The 15131-nt window shown below is 42.2% G+C and overlaps 1 protein-coding gene across 1 annotated transcript in view; it reads left to right on the forward strand.

Moving 5' to 3' along the window:
- Positions 1-15131, forward strand: part of DLGAP2 (DLG associated protein 2) — a 197465-nt gene that overhangs the window by 144173 nt on the left and 38161 nt on the right. Inside the window, exons 7-8 of the mRNA XM_040349803.1 lie at positions 6327-6406; positions 12656-13071. Of these exons, the coding sequence (XP_040205737.1) occupies positions 6327-6406; positions 12656-13071 (496 nt within the window). The remainder of the gene's footprint in view (positions 1-6326; positions 6407-12655; positions 13072-15131) is intronic.

The following is a 15131-nucleotide window of genomic DNA, read 5'->3' on the forward strand; positions in this document are numbered from 1 at the left end:
AATCTTACTGATTTGATAGATCAAATACTTATTTCAATCATTAAAATGCAAATCAATTTATAATTTTTTAAAATGCGTTTTTCTGGATATTTTTGTTGTTATTCTGTCTCTAAGGCCTCGTACACACGACGGGACCAGTCCGATGAAAACGGTCCGCCGGACCGTTTTCATCGGACATGTCCGCTGCCGGATTTTGGTCTGATGGCTGTACACACCATCAGACCAAATTCCCAGCGGACAGCGAACGCGGTGACATGGCCGCGCCGTCGCGGCGACGATAACGTGGCGACGTGCGCGACCCTGGAAGGTCAATGCTTCCACGCATGCGTCGAATCACTTTGACGCATGCGAGGGCTTTCGGCCGAGCGGACATGTCCAGTGAGTCGTACAGACGACCGAACATGTCCGACGGACAGGCTTCCAGCGGACATGTTTCATAGCATGCTATGAAACATTTGTCCGCTGGAAACCTGTCCGCTCGGCCGGGAATCCGGTCCGGTCGGCCGTACACACGACCGAACATGTCTGCTGAAACTGGTCCGCGGACCAGTTTCAGCAGACATGTTCGGTCGTGGGTACGAGGCCTCACTGTTAAAATAAAAAGACCATTAATATTATAGACTGATCATTTTTTTGTTAGTGGGCAAATGTACAAAATCAGCAGGGGGTCAAATACATTTTCCACATCTATCTATCTATCTATCTATCTATCTATCTATAGATATATACACACACACTATATTGTCAAAAGTATTGGGACACCTGCCTTTACATGAACTTTAAAGGTATCCCAGTCTTAGTCCAATATTGAGTTGGCCCACCCTTTGCAGCTATAACAGCTACAAAACTTCTGGGAAGACTGTCCACAAGGTTTAGGAGTGTGTCTATGGGAATGTTTGACTATTCTTTAAGAAGTGCATTTGTGAGGTCAGGCATGGTGTTGGACAAAAAGGCCTGGCTCGCAGTCTCCACTCTAATTAATTTCAAAGGTGTTCTGTCAAGTTGAGGTCAGGACTCTGTGCAGACCAGTCAAGTTCCTCCACCCCAAACTCACTCATCCATGTCTTTATGGACCTTCTTTGTGCATTGGAACAGCAAGAGGTGATCCCCAAACTATTCCCACAAAGTTGGGAGCATGACATTTTCCAAAATGTTTTGGTTTGATGACGCCTTAAGAGTTCCCTTCACTGGAACTAAGGGGCCAAGCCTAACCCCTGAAAAACAACCCCACACCATAATCCCCCCTCCACCAAATGACTTGGTGTCATTGAGATGCAGAACAATTCCAACAGGCAGTTTACCTTTGTGACTTCTTCCCCTTATCTGCAAGTCACTACAAGCTGTTCAGATTAATAAAAAAAATGACAAAACCTTACATCATTTGATTCCTGACACATAAATCTAATTTTTAGCCACTAGATGTGCTTAAATGATTTATGATCTGCAGCACTAGGGGGAAAACACCACGTACTCCAGACAGACCTCTTGCCAATAACTAATTCTTCAGGTTGTCAGTTTTGCCAGGGAAACTCATTAATATGAGACACATCTTGGTAAATAGAAAAATCACTACAATATAGTCATCAACCACAGGAATTTTTTTTACTTTTACTACACATTGCTACAAGCAAATACAATGTATTCGATTTCCATAAAAAAAAGTGCCTACAGATAAAGGTGATATACTGAAACAGTGGGCCGGATTCAGAAAGAGATATGACGGCGTATCTCCTGATACGCCGTCGTATCTCTGAGTCCGGCCGTCGTATCTATGCGCCTGATTCATATAATCAAGTTACGCATAGATATCCCTATGATCCGACAGGTGTAAGTGACTTACACCGTCGGATCTTAGGCTGCAAACTCACGCTGGCCCGCTAGGTGGCGCTTACGTTTGTTTACGCGAGGAATATGCAAATGAGGAGTTACGCCGATTCAGAAACGAACGAGCGCCCGGCGCTTTTTTTTTACGTCGTTTGCGTTCGGCTTTTTCCGGCGTATAGTTACCCTTGCTATATGAGGGGTAGCTAATGTTAAGTATGGCCGTTGTTCCCGCTCCGAGTTTTGAAATTGTACGTCGTGTGCGTAAGTCGTTCGCGAATACAGCTGGACGTAATTTACGTTCACGTCGAAAGCAATGACGTCCTTGCGACGTCATTTAGAGCAATGCACACTGGGAGATTTTATGGACGGCGCATGTGCCGTTCAAGTAAAACGTAAAAAAAGGCGGGGTCAAGGGAAATTTTAATAAAACACGGCCCCTACATCCCCATTTGAATTACGCGGCCTTACGCCGCAACACATACGCTACGCCGCTCTAACTAAGGGCGCAAGTTCTTTCTGAATAAAGAACTCGCGCCCAAACTTAGAGCAGCGTAACGTATCTCAGATACGTTACGCCGGGCGGACAGATACGCCTATGTACAGTAAGTACACACTTGTCCTTAGAAGCTGCCATTGCCCCCCTTGGCAGAAATTACTTTTTGTAGGCATGTTGCATAACTGCCCATCAGTCTCTGACTTCAAACACACAGATTTAATCACTCCTCCAAATTCCTTCAGTTGCAAGTTGGTTATGCGTTTCCTTGCTTTAACTACCCATTATAGATCTCCCCACAACATTTTTGGTTCAATACATTTTCATTGATTTTACAAAGTTATTTTTCAGTTCCAGAGAAAATATACACACAGAGGGGCAGATCCACAAAAGAATTACGCCGGCGTATCTATTGATACGCCGCGTAATTTTAAAGTTCCCGAGTCGTATCTTTGTTTTGTATCTACAAAACAAGATACGACTGCATCTGGGATCGATCCGACAGGCGTACGTCTTAGTACGCCGTCGGATCTTAGGTGCATTTTTCCGCCGGCCGCTAGGTGGCGTTTCCGTCGAATTCCGCGTCAAGTATGCAAATTAGATAGTTACGGTTTTGAATTGCGCGCCCTTACGCCGCCAAAGATACACTACGCCGCCGTAACTTACGGCACGCATTCTTTGAGGATTTGAAAAAAAAATAAGTTACGGCGGCGTAGTGTATCTTAGATAAGCTACGCCCAGCGGGAATATGCGCCGCGCTACGTGGATCTGCCCCAGTGTGTGCAAACACTGAGCAAGTCATTAGAATATAAGTTGTTTGAGATTGTACATCATGTATTGTAACCTTGCCATTACAGAAACAGAACTAAAAACAAGTATGAAAGCAGTGGTCTTTAATGGAGCTAGGAAACCAAAGTATACAGCTTCAACATTATACTGGGATTCAAGTCATGGCTTTTATTATACCAGTCTAGAACTAACCTTTTTTTTTAACCTTTCCTTTGTATATTTGCTTGTGTGCTTCAAGTGGTTGTAAACCCCTACAGACCACTTTTACCTACAGGTAGGCCTAGATTAAGGCTTACCTGTAGGTGCAACAAATATCTCCTAAACCTACACGGTTTAGGAGATATTTGCAAAAAAGACAGCACCGATGTAGACAACGGCGCAGGCGCACTGAGCGGGCCGTTAGTTAATGGGATCATGCCGTTAGTGGCGGCTCCCGCGCATGTAACATCGGCCAGTCACAGCGCCGGAGCCCTGATACCCGGAAGTCACTCTGGGAAAGATGGCGATGACGGAGGAGGCAAACGAGGACTGCTGCGGGGGCTTCGATCTCAGGAAAGTAATTCATAATGAGCTAGTATGCTATGCATACTTGCTCATTATGCCTTTGCCTTTACAGAGGCTTTACTTCCTCTTTCAGATTTTTATTTTGGTTTAGACTTTTTCCAACTGTAGATGTATGCACTTTGACACAAATTGTTGCAAGAGTTACCTGCAGATCCCAGGGATGCAGGGTTTACATAAATAAAAGCTGACCATTTTGTCATTGCTAAAGCAGAATTACATCTATTTGACTGTTTCCCACTTTTAAATGCAAGACATGCCGCGGATGATAACTGTCACAGTTGTGTGTGATCATTTGTGTGTGATATGGCTGGTGTCATAACTGATTACATGGGCAGCACCATGGCAGCTGCATATCAGACAGAGGCTAAGATGGCAGCTTCCTTGGCTGTAAAGGATAGAAGGGCTTAGCTCCACTTTAAGCTAAGTGGTTTGAATGCATAAAGGAAACCCCCCCCCCCCCCATGTGAGGATTATTGCTACAGTTTTCTTTATACTCCAATATAGTGTCTTAGAATAATGGTCTTGTATTTCTCACTAGCTGAATACCCGGCGTTGCCCGGTCTTCCTATCTTAACCTTTTGGGGAGGAAAATCATAGTAATATAAATATACCCATCTTTTATATAAGGGTGTAGGTAAGGGTTAATTTAACTGTCATATTTTTATTTGGCATATAAGTAATATGTGTACCAGGTATTATTGAAATATCTCCAGGCGTACAGAAGTTATGTGGGAACATACATTTCCCATTGATTTGCATGGGACTTTAAACAAAAACCCCGACCCTCACAAATGGGGGTAGTTAAGGGATAAATTAACTATCCTATAGTTTAAGTGGACATATAAGTAACATGTGACCAAGTGTTATCGAAATATCTACAGCCGTTTGGAAGTTATGAAGTAACATGTATTTCCCATAGAGTTGAATGGGACTTTAAAGAAAAACCCCGACCATGGCAAATGGGGGTGGGTAAGGGTTAAACCACCTATCCTATGTTTGTTGCTGACATATAAGTAAGATGTGTGCCAAGTTTCATGTTAATATCTTTAGCCGTTTGGACGTGATGCTGGAACATGAAGTAACATGTATTTCCCATAGAGTTGAATGGGACTTTAAAGAAAAACCCCGACCATGGCAAATGGGGGTGGGTAAGGGTTAAACCACCTATCCTATGTTTGTTGCTGATATATAAGTAACATGTGTGCCAAGTTTCATGTTAATATCTTTAGCCGTTTGGACGTGATGCTGGAACATACATACATACATACATACACACACTTGGGTTTTATATATATAGATAGATTATACCTCCGCCCTTAGCATTATGTTTGTGTCTATTTATTGATAAATGTCCTGCACGTGTATTTGGGTATGTTCACTGATTCATTAGGAAAAAATGTCTGTATAATTCTTATATATATTATCTGTTTTTTATTTTCACTTATACACATGCGGCTCACATAAATCAGCTACACTTCCATAAATTCAACATTGATGATTTTATTGTTTCTTTATATTAATTTTTAATTATTCATTGGTTGTTGCTAAATCACGTTATAGATTTATACATTTTTATTAAATTTGCACTTGGGTATATTTATATACGCAGTTTTCTTTTTTCATTATTTATTTGTTTGTGTTTTGTTTATTCTTCATTCAACATTATAGTGTTTTTTTATCATTTAGATTTTATGAATTTGGGTCCTTTTTGCCTCCAGTTTGGTGCAACGTGGGTACCCTTTATTCATTTACTTATTTACTTCTTTACCTATGAATTATTTTGATTATCACTATAAATTTGTTTATGGTATGTTTACTTCATAGAAAGACCTAGGTTCTTTTGTGGTTACCACCCTTTGAACATCTGTGTTTATAGAGGGTGGCTCTGTATAAGCTTACTTAGCAGGATATGTCTTTGTAATGATTAAGCAAAATTGTACTGTGTGAAACGCATGTACAAGACTTTGTGTTAGTGTCTCCTGGTGTCATTTTGGTGACCAATAAACAACATTTGGAATCTATTGATGTGCAGCCATTTCTTCATTGTTCTAACATCCTAGATAGCAAGCAATTGTGCTGAAAGTTTGAATATGACTTCCTAAACCATAGCTAGACATGCCAGGTTTCACAAGTTTGTTGCATAATTGCATGACTCTAGATCAACTTTCTTGGCCAACTTTCTGCAAATCTGCTGCAAGTTCTGGTTCAGTTATGTTGTGCAATAGTCATCCCACCACAGGGGTCAATGTAAGTTACAGAGCTCTTGCTGTAGACTCACCACTGCAACTTTGCTCTTGCTAGAGACTTGCCATGCAAATTTGCTACAAATTGGAAAAGTGTCAACTAGAACTAGTGATTCAAGTGCCTGCAAGTGTACAACTTGCCAGTGAAAATGTGCAGCAAGTTAACAGACTTACAAACGTATGATAAGTTATCCTTGCTATCTTGGTATATTCTCAAGCTACTGCCTAGTAGACTACACTGTGTTCAGTCAACAAAATAGCTCCTCAATTTCAGATGTTTTATAATGTAGCTGAACCTGAGATGTGTCAATATTACATGTACAATACTTTCTGAGCTCTCACACTCACAAGATGTCAGTATACTAATTCTTAATGCTTTTTACTAGTTATTCTTAACTTCTTTAATAATTTAGGTGGAAGCAGCTGATTCGGATACAGAAAGCAAAGGAAGAGAATATCATTCTGTTGGGATACAAGTGGAAGACGAAAAAAGGTAAAATCCACGATGAACCATGCTGCACAATTTTCTGATGGCTATATTATCCCTTAAGCCCTGTACACATAATCGGATATCTGATGGAATCTAATCCGATGGATTTTTTCATCGGATATCCGATGAAGCTGACTTTCATCAGTCTTTATCAGTCTTGCCTACACACCATCAGTTAAAAATCTGATCGTGTCCAACGCGGTGACGTAAAACACTACGACGTGCTGAGAAAAATGAAGTTCAATGCTTCCGAGCATGCGTCGACTTGATTCTGAGCATGCGTGGATTTTTGACCCATGGACTTCCCCACAGACGATCGTTTTTTTCTATCGTTTTTTTATCCATAGGAAAAATTTAAAACCGGTTCTATTTTTTTTCACCAATGGAAAAAAAAATGATGGGGCCCACACACAATCGGTTGATCCGATGAAAACGGTCCATCGGTCCGTTTTCATCAGACAAACCGATCATGTGTACAGGGCTTAAGTCTTTGGTTGTTGTTTATTATTGTTATATGACCCATACAGGTAGCTTAAGACACTAATAAGTTTATTCAAAAATGCAGTGAAAAAATAATAAAAATGTTGTAAAGTTTGCACTAACCCAAGCTTTCCTAACTGATTTGAAAATGGCTTCTTTCAGTATTAAAGCGTTTGTTACCCCAACACTTCATATCTCTGATGTGTGCCTGCTGTACCATGTACTTGTATGAGAAAGTATCCGATTCACTTTATATTGCTACCTTTATGATGTTCCTACCAATCCATCTGCTTTTCTATTAAAAAATGACCACTCTAAGCAGGAGAGCACACCATGGTCAGTTCTCTAGCTATGCTGGGAACTCTGTGTACTCTCTTCCAATAAACAGACTTGTGCTGACATTGCCCCTGCTGCACAGCCAGTCACTGGAAAGCTCAGAGTGCTGTTGCTTCTCCTAACTCCAGCTCTTATGCAGCTGAGAACAGAGGGAATTTGATCACTTAAAAAGGGAAAAAAAGGTATTTATAATTTTTTTTATATTTATACAAAAATGTTTTGCCTTTAATTTCTATTTTAAACAGAATGGGTTGTTTTACAAGGTGATCATTTACAATCACTTTAAACTGAGCACGCTTCTTTATTAGTTTCTTTTTAATTTTTTTTAATTATTATTTTAAGGTTATATAAACTAAATTAGGCATTCTCTTTTTTTCCCTCTCTTACACACCTTTTTTCATTTTCTGTCACTTTTTCTCTCACTTTCGTTAATACCTAATATTGGATTCCATTTCTATACAGAAATCTGGTATTCATGATAGTTATTTACCACATGAGGACACAATTCTAATTCCTATATACTGTTAACCCTCAAAGTTCTGTTCAAATGTGTTAACTATCCCTAAGGTTAAAACAAATCCACCAACATGCAGACTACAGTGTATTGGCATGGTCACATCCAATGATAGTATACTCTCAGTTATGATGTAAAAGTCCAAATCCAGCCTTGCTCCAAAATTAGTATGACCTTTAACGCCTGAAAATGTTTACCTTTATTTCCACATTTCTTGGTTAATCACCAAGCTTAGCCCTCCCTTCTCAGTGCTCAGCTGTCGGTTAATTACCAGCACCCATCTTTCCACAGTGCCTCACCTGGTGATTGTTTCCTGCTTGTCAGCCAGCCCCTTCTGGCTATTTAAACTGCCTGGTTCATTTTGCTCATGCCTTGGCCTTGGTCAACATATCTGAAGATTCTCTGGTCTGTTCCTGTTAAAGACTTGCCTGGTTCCTGATCCTGTTTGCTGTCTCCAACTACACTGATCTCTGACTTCCTGATTTATTGGCTTGCACTGGCTACGTGCTTTAATTACTGAACCCTGGCTATGTTTTGACTGCGTTTACAATTTGTACCATTTTTACCACTATATTAAAAGGTGTGATCTGTACTGCATTTTCTGTCTCCATCTGATTCATGGTTGCTGACAGTAGGAGAAGGCCATGAATTCAGAAGATGCAAGCAAGCCACCCAATGGTAATATTTTTTTCAGATTGAATGAGCAGGATTACTGCATGGATCAGTTTTCAATAGCGTTACAGACGCTTCTGATTCGCACTGCTCACCTGGATCCTTCCACTGTGGCTGTTCCGGTACAACATGTGGAGCTGCCGCTCTAGTCTCTGTGCAGGCACCCGCCAGCAATTTGGGGGTGATCCAGTTCAATACAGATGGTTTCTCAACCAGGTTGGGAGATACTTTGAGATGCTGCCCCAGGCGTTCCCCATGGACAGAAGCAAAGTAGGCTTCATCATTTCTTTGCTTTCTGATAGAGCCTTGGCTTGGGCAAACCCTCTATGGGAGATGGAAAAACCCATTGTCATGAGTTACCCAGAGTTTGTGGCTTTCTTTAAAAGGGTATTTGAAGTTCCCGCTTACTCCACTTCTGCTGCCAAGAGCCTCATGTCCATCAAACAGAGTACCAGAACTGTTGCTGTCTACGCCATTGAATTCCGTACTCTGGCAGCAGAAGTCGCTTGGAACAATGAGGCCCTTGTGGCTGCTATTTCTCATAATCACTCAGATAACAAATCCTCAAAGATGACATAGCAGCCTGAGACATACCTACAGATCTGGGGAAGTTGATCACGTTTACCATTCTGATTGACTCCAGACTCCGAGAGAGATCTTCCTTAACCACTTGCCGACCGGCCACCGCCGTTATACGTCGACAAGTTGGCTCGGCTGGGCGAGAGCACGTAATATGACGTCCTCTCTCCCAGCCGCCACTAGGGGCTCCCGTGCTCCCGACTCCCGTGCGTGTGCCCGGCGGGCGCGATCGCCGCCGGGCACACGCGATCGCTCGGTACAGAGTGGGGACCGGGAGCTGTGTGTGTAAACACACAGCTCCCGGTCCTGTCAGCAGGGGAAATGCTGATCTTCGGTTCATACAATGTATGAACCGAGGATCAGTGTTTCCCCTAGTGAGGCCACCCCCCCCACACAGTAAGAACACACCCAGGCATACTTAACCCCTTCCCCGCCCCCTAGTGTTAACCCCTTCACTGCCAGTGGCATTTTTATAGTAATCCAATGCATTTTTATAGCACTGATCGCTATAAAAATGCCAATGGTCCCAAAAATGTGTCAAAAGTGTCCGAAGTGTCCGCCATAATGTCGCAGTACCGAAAAAAAAAAATCGCTGATCGCCGCCATTACTAGTAAAAAAAATATAATAAAAATGACATAAAAATACCCCCTATTTTGTAAACGCTATAACTTTTGCGCAAACCAATCAATAAACGCTTATTGTGATTTTTTTTTACGAAAAATATGTAGAAGAAAACGTATCGGCCTAAACTGAGGAAAAAAAATGTTTTTTTATATATTTTTGGGGGATATTTATTATAGCAAAATGTAAAAAATATTCTTTTTTTTCAGAATTGTCGCTCTATTTTTGTTTATAGCGCAAAAACTAAAAACCGCAGAGGTGATCAAATACCACCAAAAGAAAGCTCTATTTGTGGGGAAAAAAGGACGCCAATTTTGTTTGGGAGCCACGTCGCACGACCGCGCAATTGTCTGTTAAAGCGACGCAGTCCCGAATCGCAAAAAGTACTCTGGTCTTTGGGCAGCAATATGGTCCGGGGGGTAAGTGGTTAAGGAGCGTTTTTGGAAGCCTCCTGTGTGTTTGGCTGCAAGCTTTGCAGTCCCACCCTTGCCTCCCTCACCTACCATTCCTGCCAGTCTGCCAGTGAAGTGGAATCCATGCAGTTGGGCATCACATGTTTCTCTGCAGATGAGAGGGCCTTTAGAAGGAGGGAGAGATTGTGCCTTTATTGTGGTCAGGCAAGACTCATTCTTACACAGTACCAAGAATGTAAGGGCTGATGCATTGTCGTGACAGTTTTTCTCCACTTACAAGATGGAGTCAGTTCCTGTTCCTGTGATACCTCCCGATCATATTCTGGCAACTGGTCGTACCAGTCTCACTTTACCTTTGGGTGAAAGAAGTCTTGCCGCTCAGATCCAATCTCCTCCCGAGAAACCTTGTGACCTCTGCTTTGTCCCTGAGATTCTCCGCGCTGCTTTGCTCCAGAATTACCATTCTCCCAAGGCAGCTGGCCACCCAGGGAAGAATCATATAATTTGGGCCATTTCCCAACAATTCTGGTGGCCTAGTCTCTGCGCGGATGTAGCCGATTGTTCCGTGTATGCTCAGTGTAAGACAAAACAACACCTTCCAGTGGGTCTCCTACAACCCATACCCAATGGAGAGAGGCCTTGGATCCACCTGTCTATGGATTTTATTGTGGAGTTACCCAACTCCCAGGGCAACAGTTATTCTTATGGTGGTTGACCAGTTCTCGAAAATGTCACACTGTATTCCACTTAAAAAGTTGCCCACATCCAAAGAACTGGCGTCCATTTTTGCTCGGGAGATCTTTTGATTACATGGGCTACCCAAGGTTATCATCTTGGACAGGGGTTGCCAGTTTGTCTCCAGATTTTGGCAGGCCATTTGTGCACAGTTGGGAATTGAGCTTTCTTTCTCCTCTGTTTATCAGCCACAGACCAATGAGGCCGCAGAACGAGCCAAATAAGCCTTGGAGCAGTTTCTACGCTGCTATTATTCTGACCACCATAACAACCGGTCAGACCTCTTATCTTGGGTGGAGTTTGCTCACATTAGTGCTGTCAATACCACTTCCCGATTTTCACAGTTTTTGGCAAATTATGGCTTTCAACCATACATGTTGCCTTGACGCATTTGCTCCTCAAAGTATTCCTGCGTTAGAGGAGCATCTCTGTGGTCTTCGTTCCACTTGGGTACAGGTTCAAGAGTCCTTGCAACATGCCAGTGATAGGTACAGACTCCATGCTGACCACAGATGCCTGTAAAAAAAAATATGTAAGTGCAGCGCAATGAAAGTCCATATAAAAGTAACTGAAGATGACACCCAGTGATACAGCGAAAGCTCTTCAAACTAAAGTGATGTAACCTCCACCAACAAGAGAAATGCTTACTTACCAGATGGGATGGACCATTTGCGTTAACAACTGGTCAAAACAGCTTGGTCTCACCATAGGAGAGAAGATGCGGATGGATCCAGCAGAGTGGTAAGTAATCCGATCAGATCTGAAAAAACAACAGAAAACACGATCTCAGTGTAGACTGTTTGTATTTTATTCCAAGGGTAAAAAATTTCACTATACAACCAAAGATCCTGGACTGGACAATATGCACAGAGAAATCCACTGAAGGACTACCATCTGGTATAGGGAATGGGATTAAAAAACATAAAAAAGCATGGCATGTAGCCGTGGTGTACAGCCGTGAACGGCAATGGAAAGGATGCGGGTGACGTCACAAAGCTCCTCCCCCGTATGCACGTTACATCCGATTGGACAGATGCCTACCTGCGAGAGGGTCTGGCTGTCATCACGCAAACTCCGTCAGATTCATGGTTAGTTTATATAGCCTTAAAATAATTTTAAAAAACCTTAAAAAGAAAACTGTAAAGAAGCTTGCTCAGTTTAAAGTGATTGTAAACGATCACCTTGTAAAACAACCCATTCAGTTTAAAATGGAAATGAAAGGCAAAACATGTTTGTATAAATATAAAAAAAACATTATAAATACCTTTTTTTCCCTTTTGCCATTCCCTTTTTTTCTCCTTTTCCCTGTTGTCTTTCTAAAAAATGTTAGAAACATTTAGCGCTTGAGGGCATTTAACATGACATTGTACCCTTTACAAATTGCTCTTTCATCCTAAGGCATCTTTGCACTGATGTTGCATGCAATGCATGCACTGATGTTGTTCTAGCAGTGTTCTGCCCACAGCTGGACCACTCTCCTGGAAGGGGGCCCACTGGGGAACTAAATACTATCCAAAAGGCTTCTACATCCCCGATCCCCCATGATGCAGCCGCAGCTTTTAAAATGAAAAGGGAGGGGATTTTGTTTTGGCAGGGGTCAGGGCTGCTGCCAGGCACTCCATTTGAATAGCAGTATGAATAAAACCATTACACTATATACAGTATATGTCTGCCATATACACCTAAGCTGGATTATGTAAGAGAATGTGTTCCTCAAATTACTTGGACACTTGCATTTTCATTCTAAACTTTCAATAGTCAAATATAAAGAAAATGACATAGATCTTTAACAATGGACAAAGCAAGAGAACTTACTGTACTTCTTAAAATCTAAGCTGACGTAGTAAAAATGATGTAAAACTATAGTATCTATTAAACTTTCTATGATTTCATCTGTTTAGGCAAGGACGTTTTAAAAGGTCGAATAGTGTGACTGCAGCTGTACAAGCTGACCTTGAATTAGAGGGCTTCCCGGGTCACATCACAATGGAGGATAAAGGTCTACAGTTTGGATCTTCATTTCAAAGACATTCTGAACCTAGCACCCCAACTCAGTATGGTGCAGTAAGAACGGTACGGACTCAGGGATTGTTTAGTTACAGAGAGGATTATAGGACCCCAGTGGATACATCAAATTTGCCACCACCAGACCCTTGGCTAGAGCCTGCTCATGAACCAGTGGACTCAGGGCGAATATCTCCTAGTCGACAAGATGGCACATGGTTTATGAAGTTGCTCCATGCAGAAACTAAAAGAATGGAAGACTGGTGTAAGGACATGGAGAGGGAAGCAGAGGAGAATGACCTTTCTGAAGAAAGTAAGAACCCCCTCTATTTATATATGCACACACTTACACATGTTTTTGTACAAGTAGGGTTTTTTTGTGCTCTAATTTGTGTCTACCAGGAGTTAGTGCTTACTGTTGTAGGATGTGATATAGAAATCATGGTAAGATATCTGTCTGCACTGAAAAAAGTTTCTATAGTTTGATTTTATAATAATGGTTTACTCTGGTGCCAATATATGTGGAAATGTGTAAGGATCTGTACTGTATTTTATGTAATTTTAATCTCTATCCCATTATACAAAAAATTACAATAATTTTCTTTTTGTTGAACTATCATTGCACAGTCATAATGTTGAAATCCTTACAAGCCTTCATATAAGCTATTAATAGAACGTATTCTGTACAGTACTAGCCAAATATATATGAGCTCATTTCATAAAGTAGTATGCTATGCAGCATTTTACAGGGTACTTATCACAATTCATATCAGACCCTGCTTCTGGAGGGAGACTACCATCTAATATCTCATCCACATCATAACCTGCCTTTGGGGAAGGCTGCCATCTAACATCCCATTAACACCAGATCCTGTTTCTGGGGGAAACTACCACCTAATATCCCCATCACATTTATACACCCACACTCACTAAGAGCAGTGTTGTCACATGCCTTGTGGTTGTGGAAGAAGTAATGGAAGCCCTAGGAAAATGTATGCTAAATACTAGTAGAACATAAAATACAGCAATCCTGATGGGGTTGGAGCCCAAATCCCTTTGTTAGCCACATACAATGTAAGGGGTCACCGTATAATATCCATGGCATATATGAGGTTTAAACATTGAATTTTATCTTGAAAGCATGCAAGTTTTACCTATATTGTCCCTCAAAAAAAAAAATGTAGCAGTGTTTATACTATATCAAACAGAGAACTTAAGTTCCAAATTGTAAAACTTTAAAACAATAGATGAAAGGTTGATTTGTTAGTGGATAGTGATTATTTTGGATAGTGATTATTTTGATGAATGATCTGTTGTTGTATATAGTCCTTGTTATAGGAGTAGGCCATTTACATACAGCAATTCCCTGGCCAACTTGGCCAAAGAAACTCCCAGAGATGGCATCATTCCATCCTGCCTTGTTGCTAGGACATTACTGCTCACCCCACCATCACAGAAGCATGCTCTCAAACTCCAACGCATGTGTGGTCCACTATCTCTTCTGTAACAGCATCACTAAGCTCAGAGCTCAGGAGACAGGAGAGAGAGAGAGAGCACATGCCAGGGGGTTTCAGGAATCAGCTGGGAGTGTCCTAGCAATGACCTGCCTGTCATGGATATGCAATAAAGTCTGGCAGCTTACCTGTTTCCATCTGTTCATTAGAGGCCTGACTCTGTTCTGGTTGCCTTTTTATCACTTCCCCTTCCTGTATGGCCCCACCCAGGCCATCCCAGGAAGTCCATATTAACTGTCGCACTACAGGTCTGCAGTGTTGTTAGCTTAAGTTCCTGTCTGCAGTGTGCTATGATTACCTTCCTGTGTACCGCTTTTGGCTCGTCCCTGACTTCTCCTGTTTGCCTGTGATCCTGACCTTTTGCCTGTCCCTCGGTTACCCTTGTCTGCCTGTTGCCCTGACCTTGGCCTACCTATCACTATCGCTTGTCCTGCTTGCTGCTTCCCCTCTCTCCCTGCGGAGCGTGACCTAGGGGATCCCAGGGGTCGCGACCTGGATTCAGCTGCGGCGAAGGCCATCCTCACCACTAGAGGCTCTGGTGAACACAAAGCTGGGTCTTAGACTCCGCGCCCTGGAGGATCTTCGGTTCACGCTTCCTCTCTGATAGCAGCAGTCGGTTATAGGGTTCACTACCCTGTGGTGCATCCCTGACCCCAACGGAGTGCACTTGTCACCTGGCCACAGGTGACCTGACACTACCATCACAGCAGGATAGGATGATGCCATCTCCAGGATTTTTTTTCTCCCGCTTTGGGAGGTGCATAAATGGCCCACACCTATAGCAAAGGTATTATTCAACTTTGATCAAAGCTGCATAGTTTGCTTTTATCCACAGACACCCCCTTACCTGCATAGGCAG

The sequence above is a fragment of the Rana temporaria genome, chromosome 4 (genome assembly GCF_905171775.1).
Source record: "Rana temporaria chromosome 4, aRanTem1.1, whole genome shotgun sequence".
In the NCBI taxonomy this organism is placed as follows: Eukaryota; Metazoa; Chordata; class Amphibia; order Anura; family Ranidae; genus Rana; species Rana temporaria.